Source organism: Nerophis ophidion, linkage group LG02 (assembly GCF_033978795.1).
Source record: "Nerophis ophidion isolate RoL-2023_Sa linkage group LG02, RoL_Noph_v1.0, whole genome shotgun sequence".
In the NCBI taxonomy this organism is placed as follows: Eukaryota; Metazoa; Chordata; class Actinopteri; order Syngnathiformes; family Syngnathidae; genus Nerophis; species Nerophis ophidion.
The window spans coordinates 63,866,944-63,883,016 of record NC_084612.1 but is presented as its reverse complement, the minus strand read 5'-3'; the positions used below and the strand labels follow the sequence as shown (position 1 = coordinate 63,883,016).

Here is a 16,073-nt window from a genome sequence, read left to right as displayed (position 1 = left end):
AGTTCATTATTATGAAAAAATGACAGAGAGGAAAGCGAGAAACACTTTTTATTTCAACAGACTTTCGCGCCGTCCCTTCCGTCAAAACTCTAAAGGCCGACTGCACATTTCCTATCTTCACAATAAAAGCCCTGCCATGCTGCCTTTGCTAACAAAATAAGAGTCTCGGAAAGCTGGCGTGCACAAGTGATGTGCACGCCAGCTTTCTGAGGGATCGCTTGTGCACGCCAGTTTTCCGAGACTCTGTATTTAGTTAGCGCAGACAGCATGAAGCAGGGCATTTATTGTGAAGATAGGAAATGTGCAGTCGGCCTTTAGAGTTTTGACGGAAGGTACGGCGCGAGAGTCTGTTGAAATAAAAAGTGTTTCTCGCCTTCCTCTCGGTCATAATTTAATAATATTGATCTTGCAGCAGCCAGCATCATCTCACAAGACCCTCCGGTACCGTGAATGTCATTTAAGTGACGTCTTGGTGAAGATTGATGATCACTAATTTTTAGGTCTATTCTTTTTAAATGCCTGGCTGGAGATCGACTGACACACCCCCCGCGGTCGACTGGTAGCTCGCGATCGACGTAATGGGCACCCCTGGTTTAAGCATAAGACACCTTTTTACTTGCACGCTGCCTCCCACTGTTTCCGATTATCTATCTGCTGCCACCTACTGATATGGAAGAGTATTACATGATTACTTAGCCGAGCTCTAGACAGCACCAACCACTCAACAACAACACATCATTTGCAGACTATAATTACTGGTTTGCAAAAAAATATTTTGAACCCAAATGGGTGAAATTAGATAATCTCCCACGGCACACCAGACTGCGTCTAATGGCACACTAGTGTGCCGCGGCACAGTGGTTGAAAAACACTGCCTTAAAACAAGTAAAACACTCAGACATAAAATCTGCTTAGTGAGCAGAATTATCTTATCAGACAGAAAATAAGCAAATGTCATCTTTATTTGAGATATTTAATCTCACTTAGATTTCAGTTTTTGCAGTGTACTAAAAGACAAGTTGTTTAGTATGTTTTTTTGAAGACAAACTTGCAATGTTTAATGTACCCTTAGATCTTTTGGTAAAATATAGCCAATAATGCCATTTTTTGTGTTCCCCTTTATTTACAAAAGTATCAAAGTACCAAAATATTAGTATCGGAACAACACTAATGGGATGTATGAGGTCCAAATTTAGGATTTAATACCAGTGCTGTTATAAAAATAATAGTAAAGGCACAAGTTTGCGTTTTGGCAAATGTTCATCTGTCTGTGTGCAATGGTACAGGATTAGCAGGGTTAGTTTATACCAGGGGTCACCAACGCGGTGCCCGCGGGCACCAGGTAGCCCGTAAGGACCAGATGAGTAGCCCGCTGGTCTGTTCTAAAAATAGCTCAAATAGTAGCACTTACCAGTGAGCTGCCTCTATTTTTTACATTTTATTTATTTACTAGCAAGCTGGTCTCGCTTCACTCGACATTTTTAATTGTAAGAGAGACAAAACTCAAAAAGAATTTGAAAATCCAAGAAAATATTTTAAAGACTTGGTCTTCTCTTGTTTAAAAAAATGCATTTATTTTTTTTACTTTGCTTTATATAACTTTCAGAAAGACAATTTTAGAGAAAAAATACAATCTTAAAAATGATTCTAGGATTTTGAAACACATATACCTTTTAAATTCCGTCCTCTTCTTTCCTGACGATTTAAGTCAATGTTCAAGTATTTGTTTTTATTGTAAAGGATAATAAATACATTTTAATTTAATTCTTCAATTTAGCTTCTGTTTTTTCGACGAATAATATTTGTGAAATATTTCTTCAAACTTACTATGATTAAAATTAAAAAATATATATTCTGGCAAATCTCGAAAATCTGTAGAATCAAATTTAAAGCTTATTTCAAAGTCTTTTGAATTTCTTTTAAAATTTTTGTTCTGGAAAATCTAGACGAAATAATGATTTGTCTTGGTTAGAAATATAGCTTGGTCCAATTTGTTATATATTCTAACAAAGTGCAGATTGGACTTTAACCTATTTAAAACATGTCATCAAAATTATAACATTTTAATCAGGAAAAATTACTTATGATGTTCCATAAATTCTTTTTTTTTATTTTTCCAAAAATATTCAAAATAGGTAGTTTTTCTCTTCATTTTTTTGGGTAGAATTTTGAATTTTAAAATGTTCAAATTGAAGATAAACTATGTTTCAACATTTATTTATTTATTTTTTCCTGTTTTCTCCTCTTTTAAACCGTTCATTTTGTATAATTAATAACAAGAGTCCAAATTCACAAGTTTTGTACAATGTCAAGTTTGTACATTTAATCCACATGGTGTTATTACTTAGTTCAGGGGGGGAGGGGCATTGCTGGGATATAAACAAAAAATATTTGGACATTTAGGGCAAACAACAAATATATGATGTATGTAAATATGATGTAATGGAAATGATTGCTTGATGCTGGATGTCAATAACAATTAAATGAGTACATCAATTGAGGAAAATAGAGGAGGTGGGGGGCGGGGGGGACATTTTACCAACCGGGCGGTATAGCTCGGTTGGTAGAGTGGCCGTGCCAGCAACTTGAGGGTTGCAGGTTCGATTCCCGCTTCAGCCATCCTAGTCACTGCCGTTGTGTCCTTGGGCAAGACACTTTACCCACCTGCTCCCAGTGCCACCCACACTGGTTTGAATCTAACTTAGATATTGGGTTTCACTATGTAAAGCGCTTTGAGTCACTTGAGAAAAGCGCTATATAAATATAATTCACTTCACTTCACTTCAATTAAGTGTTTTTTCTCATCATTTATTCCGTACAAAAAACCTTCCGTAAAGGAAAAAAAATGTACGACGGAATGACAGACAGAACTACCATTTTTTTATAATATATATATATATATATATATATATATATATATATATATATATATATATATATATATATATATATATATAGATTTATTTATTAAAGGTAAATTGAGCAAATTGGCTATTTCTGGCAATTTATTTAAGTGTGTATCAAACTGGTAGCCCTTCGCATTAATCAGTACCCAAGAAGTAGCTCTTGGTTTCAAAAAGGTTGGTGACCCATGGTTTATACAAAGAAATACAGCTGGAAAAATAGCTGCTGTATTGACTTAATACTGTGGCGCTTCCATCGCTTCTTTTTTATGTTAAATTCCAGTGTGGATTAATCTAGTTTTGTACTAACACGCTGCTCAGAAATAATCCCAGGGATTAACATTTGCAAACGGTGTTTCTGATTGATGTTCTTTGGAGTGCAAAAACTGCATTGACAAGAAGACATGCTGTGTTTTTTTTATTTTTATTGTATCAATGGTGAAAATCAAAGCCTTGTTTTAAGGGGGAAGATGCTCGTACTTGCAAAGGTTTGCGACGGCGTGTCGTGTTAACCCTGACAGCTTGCACTCGCACAGCAGCACAGAGGAGATTACATTGCACACACATTTTCAGCCTTTGCAGGTTCGTCTCATGACAGAATTAAATTCAACGTTGTATTTGGAGGACCGATCGTTGGACTTTGTGGATTTGCCAAAAGAGACACTGCAAAAACCGAAATCTAAGTAAGAATAAATATCTCAAATAAGGGTGATATTTGCTTAGTTTCTGTCTGATAAAATAATTCTTCTCGCGAAGCAGATTTTATGTTAGTGTTTTACTAATTTTAAGGGATTTAGTCCTGAATGATCTCAGTAAGATATTACAGCTTGTTGCTGAGATTTTATGACCTATATTGAGTAAAACATGATAGAAACTAGAATATCAACTGTTGCAAAGCCGTGTCATTAAAACTCAAGTATAAAACTACTTTTTTAAAGTAATAATTTCCCACTTCAAGCATGAAAAAAATCACGATATTGAGCGCATACCATTATGTCAAGATAATGGCACTAGCATTTAGTTATTTAAGAATATTTTTCCACATATTGAGCAAAAAGGTCTCTTTTTTTTTTTCCACCGAGAAAAGTGCACTTGTTATTAGTGAGAATATACTTATTTTAAGGTATTTTTGGGTTCAATGAGGTTAGCTAATTTTACTTGTTTAGGAACGTCTTGACAAGCTGAATTTTCCTGTTCTATTGGCAGATAATTTTGCTTAGTTGAAGTAAAATACGCCTCATTTTTGTAATTTTTTTTCCTTGTTTTTGAACACTGACTTTTTGCAGTGGACATAACTACTGCTGGCTTGGTTTCGGTGAAACGTGACTCAATATGCATGGTCACACAAACACAAACAGCTCGCTGGAGCCGGCGTTATCAGCAAACACATATGGCGTCAAAGCGCTTTTGGAGAACGTCGACATGGCGCTTCAGATGCATAATAATAGCGTAATAATATGTGAAGCAGCGGACGAATTGTTAGAGTGTGAAAGCACTCTAACAATTTTATGAATTATGCAGCTTTTATCAATGTGTTGTTTTTTTTCCATTTGTTTACAGTAATTGACAAGATAGACTGAGCTAGAATAAAAACCTAATTAATGGCTGGATGGAAAGGGTTATGTATCTACAAATAACTCATTTCAGAGAAGGAACACAGGGTTGCATTGCGTATGCGGGAATCACATATACACACATTCTTGTATTTGGTACCTTCTTAATAATATATACCGTATTTTTCGGACTATAAGTCGCAGTTTTTTTCATAGTTTGACTTATACTCAAGAGCGACTTGTGTGTGAAATTATTAACACATTACCGTAAAATATAAAATAATCTTATTTAGCTCATTCAGGTAAGAGACTAGACGTATAATATTTCATGGGATTTAGCGATTAGGAGTGACAGATTTTTTTGGTAAATGTATACGTATAGAATGTTCTATATGTTATAATTATTTGAATGACTCTTACCGTAATATGTTACGTTCACATACCAGGCAAGTTCTCAGTTGGTTATTTATGCTTCATATAACGCAGTGGTTCCCATCCACCGGGCCGCAGAAGAATTTTTTATTCGTTTTTATAAAAAATAAAAAAATATTATTATTATTATTTTTTTATTAAATCAACATAAAAAACACAATATACACTTACAATTAGTGCACCAACCACAAAAACCTCCCTTTTAAAAAAAAAAAATATTATGGTTTTTTTATTTTTTAAATCAACATAAAAAACACAATATACATTTAAAATTAGTGCACCAACCACAAAAACCTCCTTTTTTCAAAAAAAAAAAAGATTTTTTTTTTTTAATTAAATCAACATAAAAAACACAATATACACTTAAAATTAGTGCACCAACCACAAAAACCTCCCTTTTAAAAAAACATAAAAATATTATTGTTTTTTTTTATTTATTAAATCAACATAAAAAACACAATATACATTTAAAATTAGTGCACCAACAACAAAAACCTCCCTTTTTCAAAAAAAAAATATATATATTTTTTTTCAATTAAATCAACATAAAAAACACAATATACACCTAAAATTAGTGCACCAACCACAAAAACCTCCCTTTAAAAAAAAAAAAAAATATTATTGTTTTTTTATTTATTAAATCAACATAAAAACACAATATACATTTAAAATTAGTGCACCAACCACAAAAACCTCCCTTTTTCAAAAAAAAATAAATATATATTATTATTTTTTTTAATCAAATCAACATAAAAAACACAATATACACTTAAAATTAGTGCACCAACCACAAAAATCTCCCTTTTTAATGACAAAAACGTCCCTTTTCATGACAAAGAAAAAAAAAAAAAAAAAATGGATCCCAACCACCCCCATCCACCCACTCCGGGCCGCGAGACAAATTTTTAAGCGTTGACCGGTCCGTGGATACAAAAAGGTTGGGGACCACTGATATAACGTACACTTATTCAGCCTGTTGTCCACTATTCTTTATTTATTGTAAATTGCCTTTCAAACGTCTATTCTTGGTGTTGGGTTTTATCAAATAAATTTCCCCAAAAAATCCGACTTATACTCCAGTGCGAATTAAATATGTTTTTTTCCTTCTTTATTATGCATTTTCGACAGGTGCGACTTATACTCCGAAACATACGGTAAATACTATGCAAATTAAAAAAAGGTAAGCTTTCAGGAAAAAAACAAAAATTGTAATTGGTTTTTAGTCGTCATTATTTACTTCGTTATTACAGTTCGTCTCTGTATACATTTTTTTTTTTAATACATTTCGGCCAAAGGGGGGCACTTCAATTTCTTACACACACGTATTACATATACTGGCCAGAGAGGGAGCACTTCAAATGTATACACACACTTATTATTACATATGTTGACCAGAGAGGGAGCACTTTTAAAACTGACACAGTCAATTTGAAAAATCCCTCTTTTTTGGGACCACCACAAGTTTGATAGATTTCACCACCAGGGGTGCAAATGAGACATTATCTATTAGATGCAATGGTTTTCCGTATTGGGACCATAATTTATGTCCTCATATGGTAGGTACTTTTCCTTGTTGATGTCTCAAGAAGCGTAGAAATACAAGAACACACACACACACACAATCTGCATTGTCTCAGCTGGTCAGTACAGCACAAATTTGGAACCATTTTTCCCAATGGAAATAATGCACACAAAAAAAAACATATTTTTCAGTGTCCAGCTGTTCCTATCATGTAAGCTTTATAGTAGAAATCCAAACATTTTTCCACTGATGTCCACATTAAGAGAAATTAAAAACTTCATCATACACCCCCGCTAGTAGCAAACCCCTCCCTTCCCCTCCGTGCGTCGGTTGAGGTGGGCAGGGTTTGGTGCTAGCGGGGGTGTATAATGTAGCCAGAAATAGTTAGGGGTGCATGGGATTCTGGGTATTTGTTCTGTTCTGTTTATGTTGTGTTACAGTGAGGGTGGTCTCCCGAAATATGTTTGTCATTCTTGTTTGGTGTGGGTTCACAGTGTGGCGCATATTAGTAAGAGTGTTAAAGTTGTTTATATCACAACCTTCAGTGTAACTTGTATGGCTGTTGACCAAGTAGGCCTTGCAATCTCGTACGTGTGATGACTGAAGCAGCGAAATACATGCGTCCGGCCTGCACTCAGATAGCATGATGTAAAAGCGGGCGCGATGACATGTTGTAGAGCAGTGGTTCTCAAATGGGGGTACGCCTACCACTGGGGGTACTTGAAGGTATGCCAAGGGGTACTTGAGATTTTTTTTTTTTTTTTTCTAAAAATAGCAAAAATGTATAAATATATTCATTGAATAATACTTCAACAAAATATGAATGTAAGTACATAAAGTGGGAAAAGAAATGCAACAATTTAATATTCAGTGTTGACAGCTAGTTTTTTTGTGAACAAATGTTTAGAATTAAGTTCATGAATCCAGATGGGTCCCTAATACAATTCCCAAAGAGGGCACTTTTAGTTTACGTGCAGACATCTTTATTTATTATTGAATCACATGTTTATTTTTCAACAAGTTTTTAGTTATTTTTATATCTTTTTTTCCAAATAGTTCAAGAAAGACCACTACAAATGAGCAATATTTTGCACTGTTATACGATTTAATAAATCAGAAACTGATGACATAGTGCTGTATTTTACTTCTTTATCTCTTTTTTTAAACCAAAATACTTTGCTCTGATTAGGGGGTACTTGAATTAAAAATATGTTCACAGGGGGGTACATCACTTAAAAAAGGTTGAGAACCACTGTTGTAGAGGACGTTAAAAGTATAGCCATCACGGCAGGCCCTCAATATTGTAGTCTGGGTGAAAATCGGAGAATGTTCATCCCAGGTGATTTCCGAGAGAGGCACTGAAATCCGGAAACCTCCCGAAATAATCGGGGGAGTCGGCGACTATGCAGCTGAGCCACATCAGAGCGGCCAAAGAACCGCATAGGCCTGCAAAGTATACAGAGGCATTTTTGATATTTTTTTATTGTGTTAAAAAACAATGAAAACAAACCATACATTACATAGATACAGGTTGCATTATATTAAAAGAAAATAACTATTATTGAGCAGTCCTGGCAGATAAACTGATAAATGACAGTCTTGAGCAACACCCGGTCCATGTTGTTACCTCCATTCTCGTCTTTAGTCACATAAGCTAACAAAGAAGCACGTGAGTCCTTTCACAGGAAGTCCTGGCCCTCGCGTTGTTTTGAATTCAAAAGACATCAACTGATTTCTAGTTTTAAATGATAAGTGTTTTGTGTTTCTACACTCATCTAAAGATTCTTAGAATTAAAGTTGGGCTTGGCCACTTTGTTCCAGTGATAGGAACTTTGAATGCTCCAGGAAACATTTTGGACAATTCCATTCTTCCAACCTTGTGAGAACAGTTTGGGGCGTGCCCCTTCCTCTTCCAACATGACTGTGCACCATTGCACGAAGCACGGTCCATAAAGACATGGATGACAGAGTCTGGTGTGGATGAACTTGACTGGCCTGCACAAAGTCCTGACCTGAACCCGATAGAACACCTTTGGGATGAATTATAACGGAGACTGAGAGCCAGGCCTATCTTTTGGAAGAATGATCAAAAATTCCTATAAACACACTCCGAAACCTTGTGGACAACCTTCCCAGAAGAGTTGAAGCTGGAATAGCTGCAAAAGTTGGACTGACATCATATTGAACCCCATGGGTTAGGAATGGGATTGCACTTCAAGTTTATTTGTGAGTCGAGGCAGGTGGCCAAATACTTTTGGCAATATAGTGTATTTCAGTGCCAGTCCTAAGGAGCCCCATGTTGAACATGTCACTCATTAGCAGCCACATGGGTGATAATGGCGTCGGCTCTGCAGAACAGCTGGGACTGGACCCCGCTGACTGGAAACTGGATTCACACTCACACAACAAGACACACACACCAAACTGTATGTGTGTGTTTGTTATAGGGTTGTACGGTATACCAGTGTTACTCTAGTACCGCGATACTAATGAATCATATTCGGTACTATACCACCTCTGAAAAGTACCGGTCCGCTTCCCCGTCGTCGTCATGTCATTTCATTGCTGGTTTACGAGCAGGGGAGCATGTTCGGCAGCGCACAATCACAGAGTACTTACAAGCAGACACAGTGTGTAGACAGAAAAGGGAGAACGGACGCATTTTGGGTAAAAAATAACGATAACACCAAAACGCCCTCAGGAAGATGTGCTGTAAGACATGGCTAGCTAGCTAGCGGCTAAAGTCCAGCCGCAATCGTTATCAATCAATGTTTATTTATATAGCCCTAAATCACAAATGTCTCAAAGGACTGTACAAACCTCTACGACTACGACATCCTCGGAAGAACCCACATAAGGGCAAGGAAAACTCACACCCAGTGGGACGCCAGTGACAATGATGACTATGAGAATCCTTGGAGAGAACCTCAAATGTGGGCAACACCCCCCCCCCCCCCCCCCCCCCTAGGGGACCGAAAGCAATGGATGTCGAGCGGGTCTAACATGATACTGTGAAAGTTCAATCCATAGTTGCTCCAACACAGCCGCGAGAGTTCAGTTCAAAGCGGATCCAAGACAGCAGCGAGAGTCCCGTCCGCAGGAAACCATCCCAAGCGGAGGTGGATCAGCATCGTAGAGATGTCCCCAACCGATACACAGGCGAGCGGTCCATCCTGGGTCCCGACGAGCGGTCTATCCTGGGTCCCACCTCTAGACAGCCAGTACTTCATCCATGGTCATCGGACCGGACTCCCTCCACAAGGAGGGGGGACAGAGGAGAAAAAGAAAAGAAGCGGCAGATCAACTGGTCTAAAAAGGAGGTCTATTTAAAGGCTAGAGTATACAAATGAGTTTTAAGGTGAGACTTAAATGCTTCTAATGAGGTAGTTAGAGTTTTAGCTACTTCTAAATCACTAATCCTCGCCTCCGTGGCGACAAATAAAGTAAGTTTCTTACAAGTATCATCCCTGCAGGACGAGGGATAGCTAAACATGCTTCACTAAACACCGTAGCTCGCTGGCGTCACAATGTAAACAAACACCACTGGTGAATCTACACTTAAAGGGGAACATTATCACAATTTCAAAAAGGTTAAAAACAATAAAAATCAGTTCCCAGTGGCTTGTTGTATTTTTTGAAGTTTTTTTCAAAATTTTACCGGTCCCCGAATATCCCTAAAAAAAGCTTTAAAGTGCTTGATTTTTGCTATTTGCGATGCGACTGTCCATTTCCCTGTGACGTCATACAGTGCTGCCAATGTAAACAAACAACGGTGAATACCACAGCAAGGTATAGCGACATTAGCTCGGACTCAGACTCGGATTTCAGCGACTTAAGCGATTCAACAGATTACGCATGTTTTGAAACGAATGGTTTGAGTATGAAAGTATTGAAGAAGAAACTGAAGCTATTGAGCGAAAAGCTATTGACGCTATTCATAGCCATAGCATGGCCGAATAGCTGCATTAGCATCGCCGGTAAAATGTGCGGACCAAACGATCAGGACTTTCTCATCTCGTGACACTGGAGCAACTTAAATCCTTTGATTGGTAAGTGTTTGTTTTGCATTAAATGTGGGTGGAAGGAAACATAATAAAGTTGCAAATGCATCTGCAGGTTATCCATACATCTCTGGGCCATGTCTGCTTTAGCACCGCCGGTAAATAGCATGTTAGCATCGATTAGCGTAGCATGTTAGCATCGATTAGCTGGCCGTCACGCCGCAACCAAATATGTCTGATTAGCACATAAGTCAACATCAACAAAACTCACCTTTGTGATTTAGTTGAATTTATCGTTGCAAATGCATCTGCAGGTTATCCATACATCTCTGTGCCATGTCTGCCTTAGCATCGCCGTTAAAATGTGGAGCCACTTTGGTACATTCAATGGGGGTCTGGCGGCAGAAACTTTCGCGTCTTCGGGCCAGTGGTGCAACTTGAATCCCTCCCTGTTAGTGTTGTTACACCCTCCGAAAACACACCGACGAGGCATGATGTCTCCAAGGTTCCAAAAAATACTTGAAAAACGGAAAATAACTGAGCTCAGACCCGGTGTTTGTAATGTGTTGAAAATGAAAATGGCGGCTGTATTTCCTCGGAGATGTCACGTTCTGACGTCATCGCAAAAAGAGCCATAAACAGAAAGGCCTTTAATTCGCCAAAATTTAGAGCAGTGGTCCCCAACCTTTTTGTATCCGCGGACCGGTCAACGCTTAATAATTTGTCCCGCGGCCCGGTGGGGGGGTGATGGGGGGGGGGGGGTGGGTTCCTTTTTTTAATGTTTTTTTTTTTTTTTCTTTGTCATGAAAAAGGGACGTTTTTGTAATGAACAAGGGAGGTTTTTGTGGTTGGTGCACTAATTGTAAGTGTATATTGTGTTTTTTATGTTGATTTAATAAATATTTGTTTGTTTGTTTTTTTTGTTTTTTTAAATAAAAACTAATAAAACATTCTTTTGCGGCCCGGTGGTTGGGGACCACTGATTTAGAGTTCGGAAATCGGTTAAAAAAAATATATGGCCTTTTTTTCTGCACCATCAAGGTATATATTGACGCTTACATAGGTCTGGTGATAATGTTCCCCTTTAATGTTCCACTGTAATGATACTAAGTACAGGAGCGTATCTAGTCGATACTACTGTGATTACGTCGATATATTTTGGCATCACAACCAACGTTTCCTCTAAATTGCGCAATTGCGAACTACTCACGCGTCCTGCGCACAGCAAATTAATGCAGCGCAGAAAATCAAAAATCCCATCTGAACTTTAAACAAAATAAACACATTACAATTTATCCTGTATGATTTTGTGATGCAATTCTATGAGTGACAAGTGACAACAAGAGTGGCCCCCATGAATAAAACAATCTTTGTCAACACAGTTCAATTATCGTCTGTGGAGACACTTCACGGACAGGAATTCCGTCAATCCCTTTATTCAATCAATCAATCAATGTTTACTTATATAGCCCTAAATCACTAGTGTCTCAAAGGGCTAAACTGTTTGTAACCACACCAAAAACATGAGTAAAAACAACTTTTAGAGGGAACGTTGGTTGTGATGCCAAAAAATATCGACGTAATCATAGTAGTATCGACTAGATACGCTCCTGTACTTGGTATCATTACATTGGTTGTTAGGTGTAGATTCACCAGTGGTGTTTGTTTACATTGTGACGCCAGCAAGCTATGGTGTGTAGTGAAGCATGTTTAGCTATCCCTCGTCCTGCAGGGATGATACTTGTAAGAAACTTACTTTATTTGTCGCCATGGAGGCGAGGATTAGTGATTTAGAAGTAGCTAAAACTCTGCGGCTGGACTTTAGCCGCTAGCTAGCTAGCCATGTCTTAAAGCACCTCTTCCTGAGGGCGTTCTGGTGTTATCGTTATTTTTTTAAGCCAAAATGCGTCCGTTCTCCCTTTTCTGTCTACACCATGGGTGTCAAACTCTGGCCCGCGGGCCAAATTTGGCCCGGCGTGTAATTTCATTTGGCCCTTGAGGTAATATCAAATTAAGATTAGAGCTAGCCCGCCGGTATTATACAGAAGCGATGCCTCTGTAACACTGCATTCACCGCTGATACTCATACTTGCCAACCCTCACGATTTTTCCGGGAGACTCATAAAGTTCTGCGCCCCTCCCAAAAATCTCCCGGGGCAACCATTCTTCGGAATTTCTCCCGATTTCCACCCGGACAACAATATTGGGGGCGTGCCTTTAGCGTCCTCTACAACCTGTCGTCACGTCCGCTTTCCCGCCATACAAACAACGTGCCGGCCCAGTCACATAATACATGCCGCTTTAACACACACAAGTGAATGCAAGGCATACTTGATCAACAGCCATAAGGGTCACACTGAGGGTGGCCGTATAAACAACTTTAACATTTTTACAAATATGCACCACACTGTGAACCCACACCAAACAAAAATGACAAACTCATTTCGGGAGAACATCCGCACCGTAGCACAACATAAACACAACGGGAGAAATACCCAGAAACCCTTGTAGCACTAACTCTTCCGGGACGCTACAATATACACCCCCGCTATCACCAAAGCCCGTTCCCTCAATTTTTATTTAAATTTTATTTCATATGCCATTGATATTTTTTAAATAATTAATATAAATTGAAACTCGATTTTCCATGTGACTATAAAGTTATATAAGCCTTGCTTGTTAATCAATGTAAAACTTGTTTGGGTCCCTATTAATAGGTTAATTTGTTCAACCTTGGCCCGCGGCTTTGTTCAGTTTTAAATTTTGGCCCACTCTGTATTTGAGTTTGACACCCCTGGTCTACACACTGTGTCTGCTTGTAAGTACTCCGTGATTGTGCGCTGCCGAACATGCTCCCCTGCTCGTAAACCAGTAATGAAATGACATGATGACAACGGGGAAGCGGACCGGTACTTTTCAGAGGTGGTATAGTACCGAATATGATTCATTAGTATCGCGGTACTATAGTAATACTGGTATATAAAAACTGGTAATTTTCTGCCATACAAACCAGGCTCAAACCAACTCTGTCATCCGTCGTTTCCACAGAAGCCGCTCGCTCTCTCACCTGCGCCAACACAAGCACTCATGGCACTTAGCCAATGTTGCGTTTATGGTCACACAAAAAGTCAGACAATGTGTAAATGCCAGGTTGTAAGACTCAGATTCCTCAATCAGATGTGTGCTTCTTTTACTGCTATTTATTAAGAATGTTAATCTAAGGATATTATTCATGAAATATTGTCACTAAATTTCATAAATGCTAATAAAAAGATGTATTTTACAGACAGAAAGTTTCAGGAACTAAATGTAATCTCTGAAAGGGGTAACATTTCTTTTAAAGGCAGGACCCGCAGCCAGACATACAATACTAGCACATAGTTCACGAAAAACATGTTTTTTTTGTTATTGTCATTGTAAGAGGGCAAAATCACTCATATCAGAAAATTATTTTAATAAAATTGTTATGATGTCAGGTTTGGGACAGGTGTGACGCTGGTGTGGCCACAGTGTGCACGGCTGATGTTGCTCAGATGTGCTCCACTGAACGCTCAAAAAGTTTGTGCGTTTGCTCACACACATGAAAAATTAGAGGGAACATTGATCACAACATCTTCTTTTGTCTTTTTTTTCTATTTATATTATATTTATAAACTCAGGAAATATATCCTTGGACACATGAGGACTTAAATGTATGATCCTGTAACTACTTGGTATCCCATTGATACCTAGATTTATGGTATCATCCAAAACTAATGTAAAGTATCCAAACAACAGAAGAATAACTAATTATTATATTTTAACAGAAGTGTAGATAGAACATGTTAAAAGAGAAAGTAAGCAAATATAAACGGTAAATGAAAAAGTAGATTAATAATTCATTTTCTACCACTTGTCCTTAATAATTTTGACAAAATGACACAATATGTTACTGCATATGTCAGCAGACTAATTAGGGGCCTTTGTTTGCTTACTTACTACTAAAAGACAAGTTGTCTTGTATGTTCACTATTTTATTTAAAGGGGAACATTATCACAATTTCAAAAGGGTTGAAAACAATAAAAATCAGTTCCCAGTGGCGTGTTGTATTTTTAAATGTTTTTTTCAAAATTTTACCGGTCCCCGAATATCCCTAAAAAAAGCTTTAAAGTGCTTGATTTTCGCTATTTGCGATGCGACTATCCCTTTCCCTGTGACGTCATACAGTGCTGCCAATGTAATCAAACAATGGCGAATAGCACAGCAAGATATAGCAACATTAGCTCGGATTCAGACCCGGATTTCAGCGGTTTAAGCGATTCAACAGATTACGCATGTATTGAAACGGATGGTTGGAGTATGAAAGTATTGAAGAAGAAACTGAAGCTATTGAGCGAATAGCTATTGACTCTATTCATAGCCATAGCATGGCCGAATAGCTGCGTTAGCATCGCCGGTAAAATGTGCGGACCAAACGATCAGGACTTTCGCATCTTGTGACACTGGAGCAACTTAAATCCGTCGATTGGTAAGTGTTTTTTTCGCATTAAATGTGGGTGGAAGGAAATGTAATATAGTTGCAAATGCATCTGCAGGTTTTCCATACATCTCTGTGCCATGTCTGCTTTAGCACCGCCGGTAAATAGCATGTTAGCATCGATTAGCGTAGCATGTTAGCATCGATTAGCTGGCAGTCAACATCAACAAAACTCACCTTGGTGATTTCTGTGACTTTATCGTTACAAATGCATCTGCAGGTTATCCATACATCTCTGTGCCATGTCTGCTTTAGCACCGCAGGTAAATAGCATGTTAGCGTCGATTAGCGTAGCATGTTAGCATCGTTTAGCTGACAGTCACGCCGCGACCAAATATGTCTGATTAGCACATAAGTCAACATCAACAAAACTCACCTTTGTGATTTCGTTGACTTTATCATTGCAAATGCATCTGCAGGTTATCCATACATCTCTGTGCCATGTCTGTCATCGCCGGTCAAATGTGGAGACACTTTGGTACATTCAATGGGGGTCTGACGGCAGACACTTTCGCATCTTCGGGCCAGTGGTGCAACTTGAATCCCTCCCTGTTAGTGTTGTTACACCCTCCGACAACACACCGACGAGGCATGATGTCTCCAAGGTTCCAAAAAATAGTCGAAAAAACGGAAAATAACAGAGCTGAGACCCGGTGTTTACAATGGGTTGAAAATTAAAATGGCGGCTGTATTACCTCGGCGAGGTCACATTCTGACGTCATCCCCTCCAGAGCGATAAACAGAAAGGCGTTTACATCGCCAAAATTCACCCATTTAGAGTTCGGAAATCGGTAAAAAAAATATATGCTCTTTTTTCTGCACCATCAAGGTATATATTGACGCTTACATAGGTCTGATGATAATGTTCCCCTTTAAGGACAAACTTGCACTAAGAAACATATGTTAAAAGTACCCTAAGCCTTTTTTTAGAAAAGTATCGAAATTATTTTAGTACCGGCCCTAAAATATTGGTATCAGGACAGCACTAGTTTGGTAAGAGTAGCATGACAAACTCTTATCATTTGAAAGCTATTAAATCAACTTTTGTGTGCTCTGCAGGGCCGAGGTGGTGCTGGGAAACATCATAAAGAAGAAAGGATGGAGGTAGGAGGCGCACTTTTTAATTCCTTTTTGAGTTGTTTTTT

General features: G+C 38.3%; 1 protein-coding gene across 5 annotated transcripts in view; it reads left to right on the top strand.

Moving 5' to 3' along the window:
- kcnab2a (potassium voltage-gated channel subfamily A regulatory beta subunit 2a) overlaps positions 1–16,073 on the top strand; it is a 269,430-nt gene that overhangs the window by 224,484 nt on the left and 28,873 nt on the right. For all 5 annotated transcript variants that reach the window (XM_061888407.1, XM_061888416.1, XM_061888399.1 and 2 more), the window contains one exon: positions 15,988–16,032. In XM_061888407.1, the coding sequence (XP_061744391.1) occupies positions 15,988–16,032 (45 nt within the window). The remainder of the gene's footprint in view (positions 1–15,987; positions 16,033–16,073) is intronic.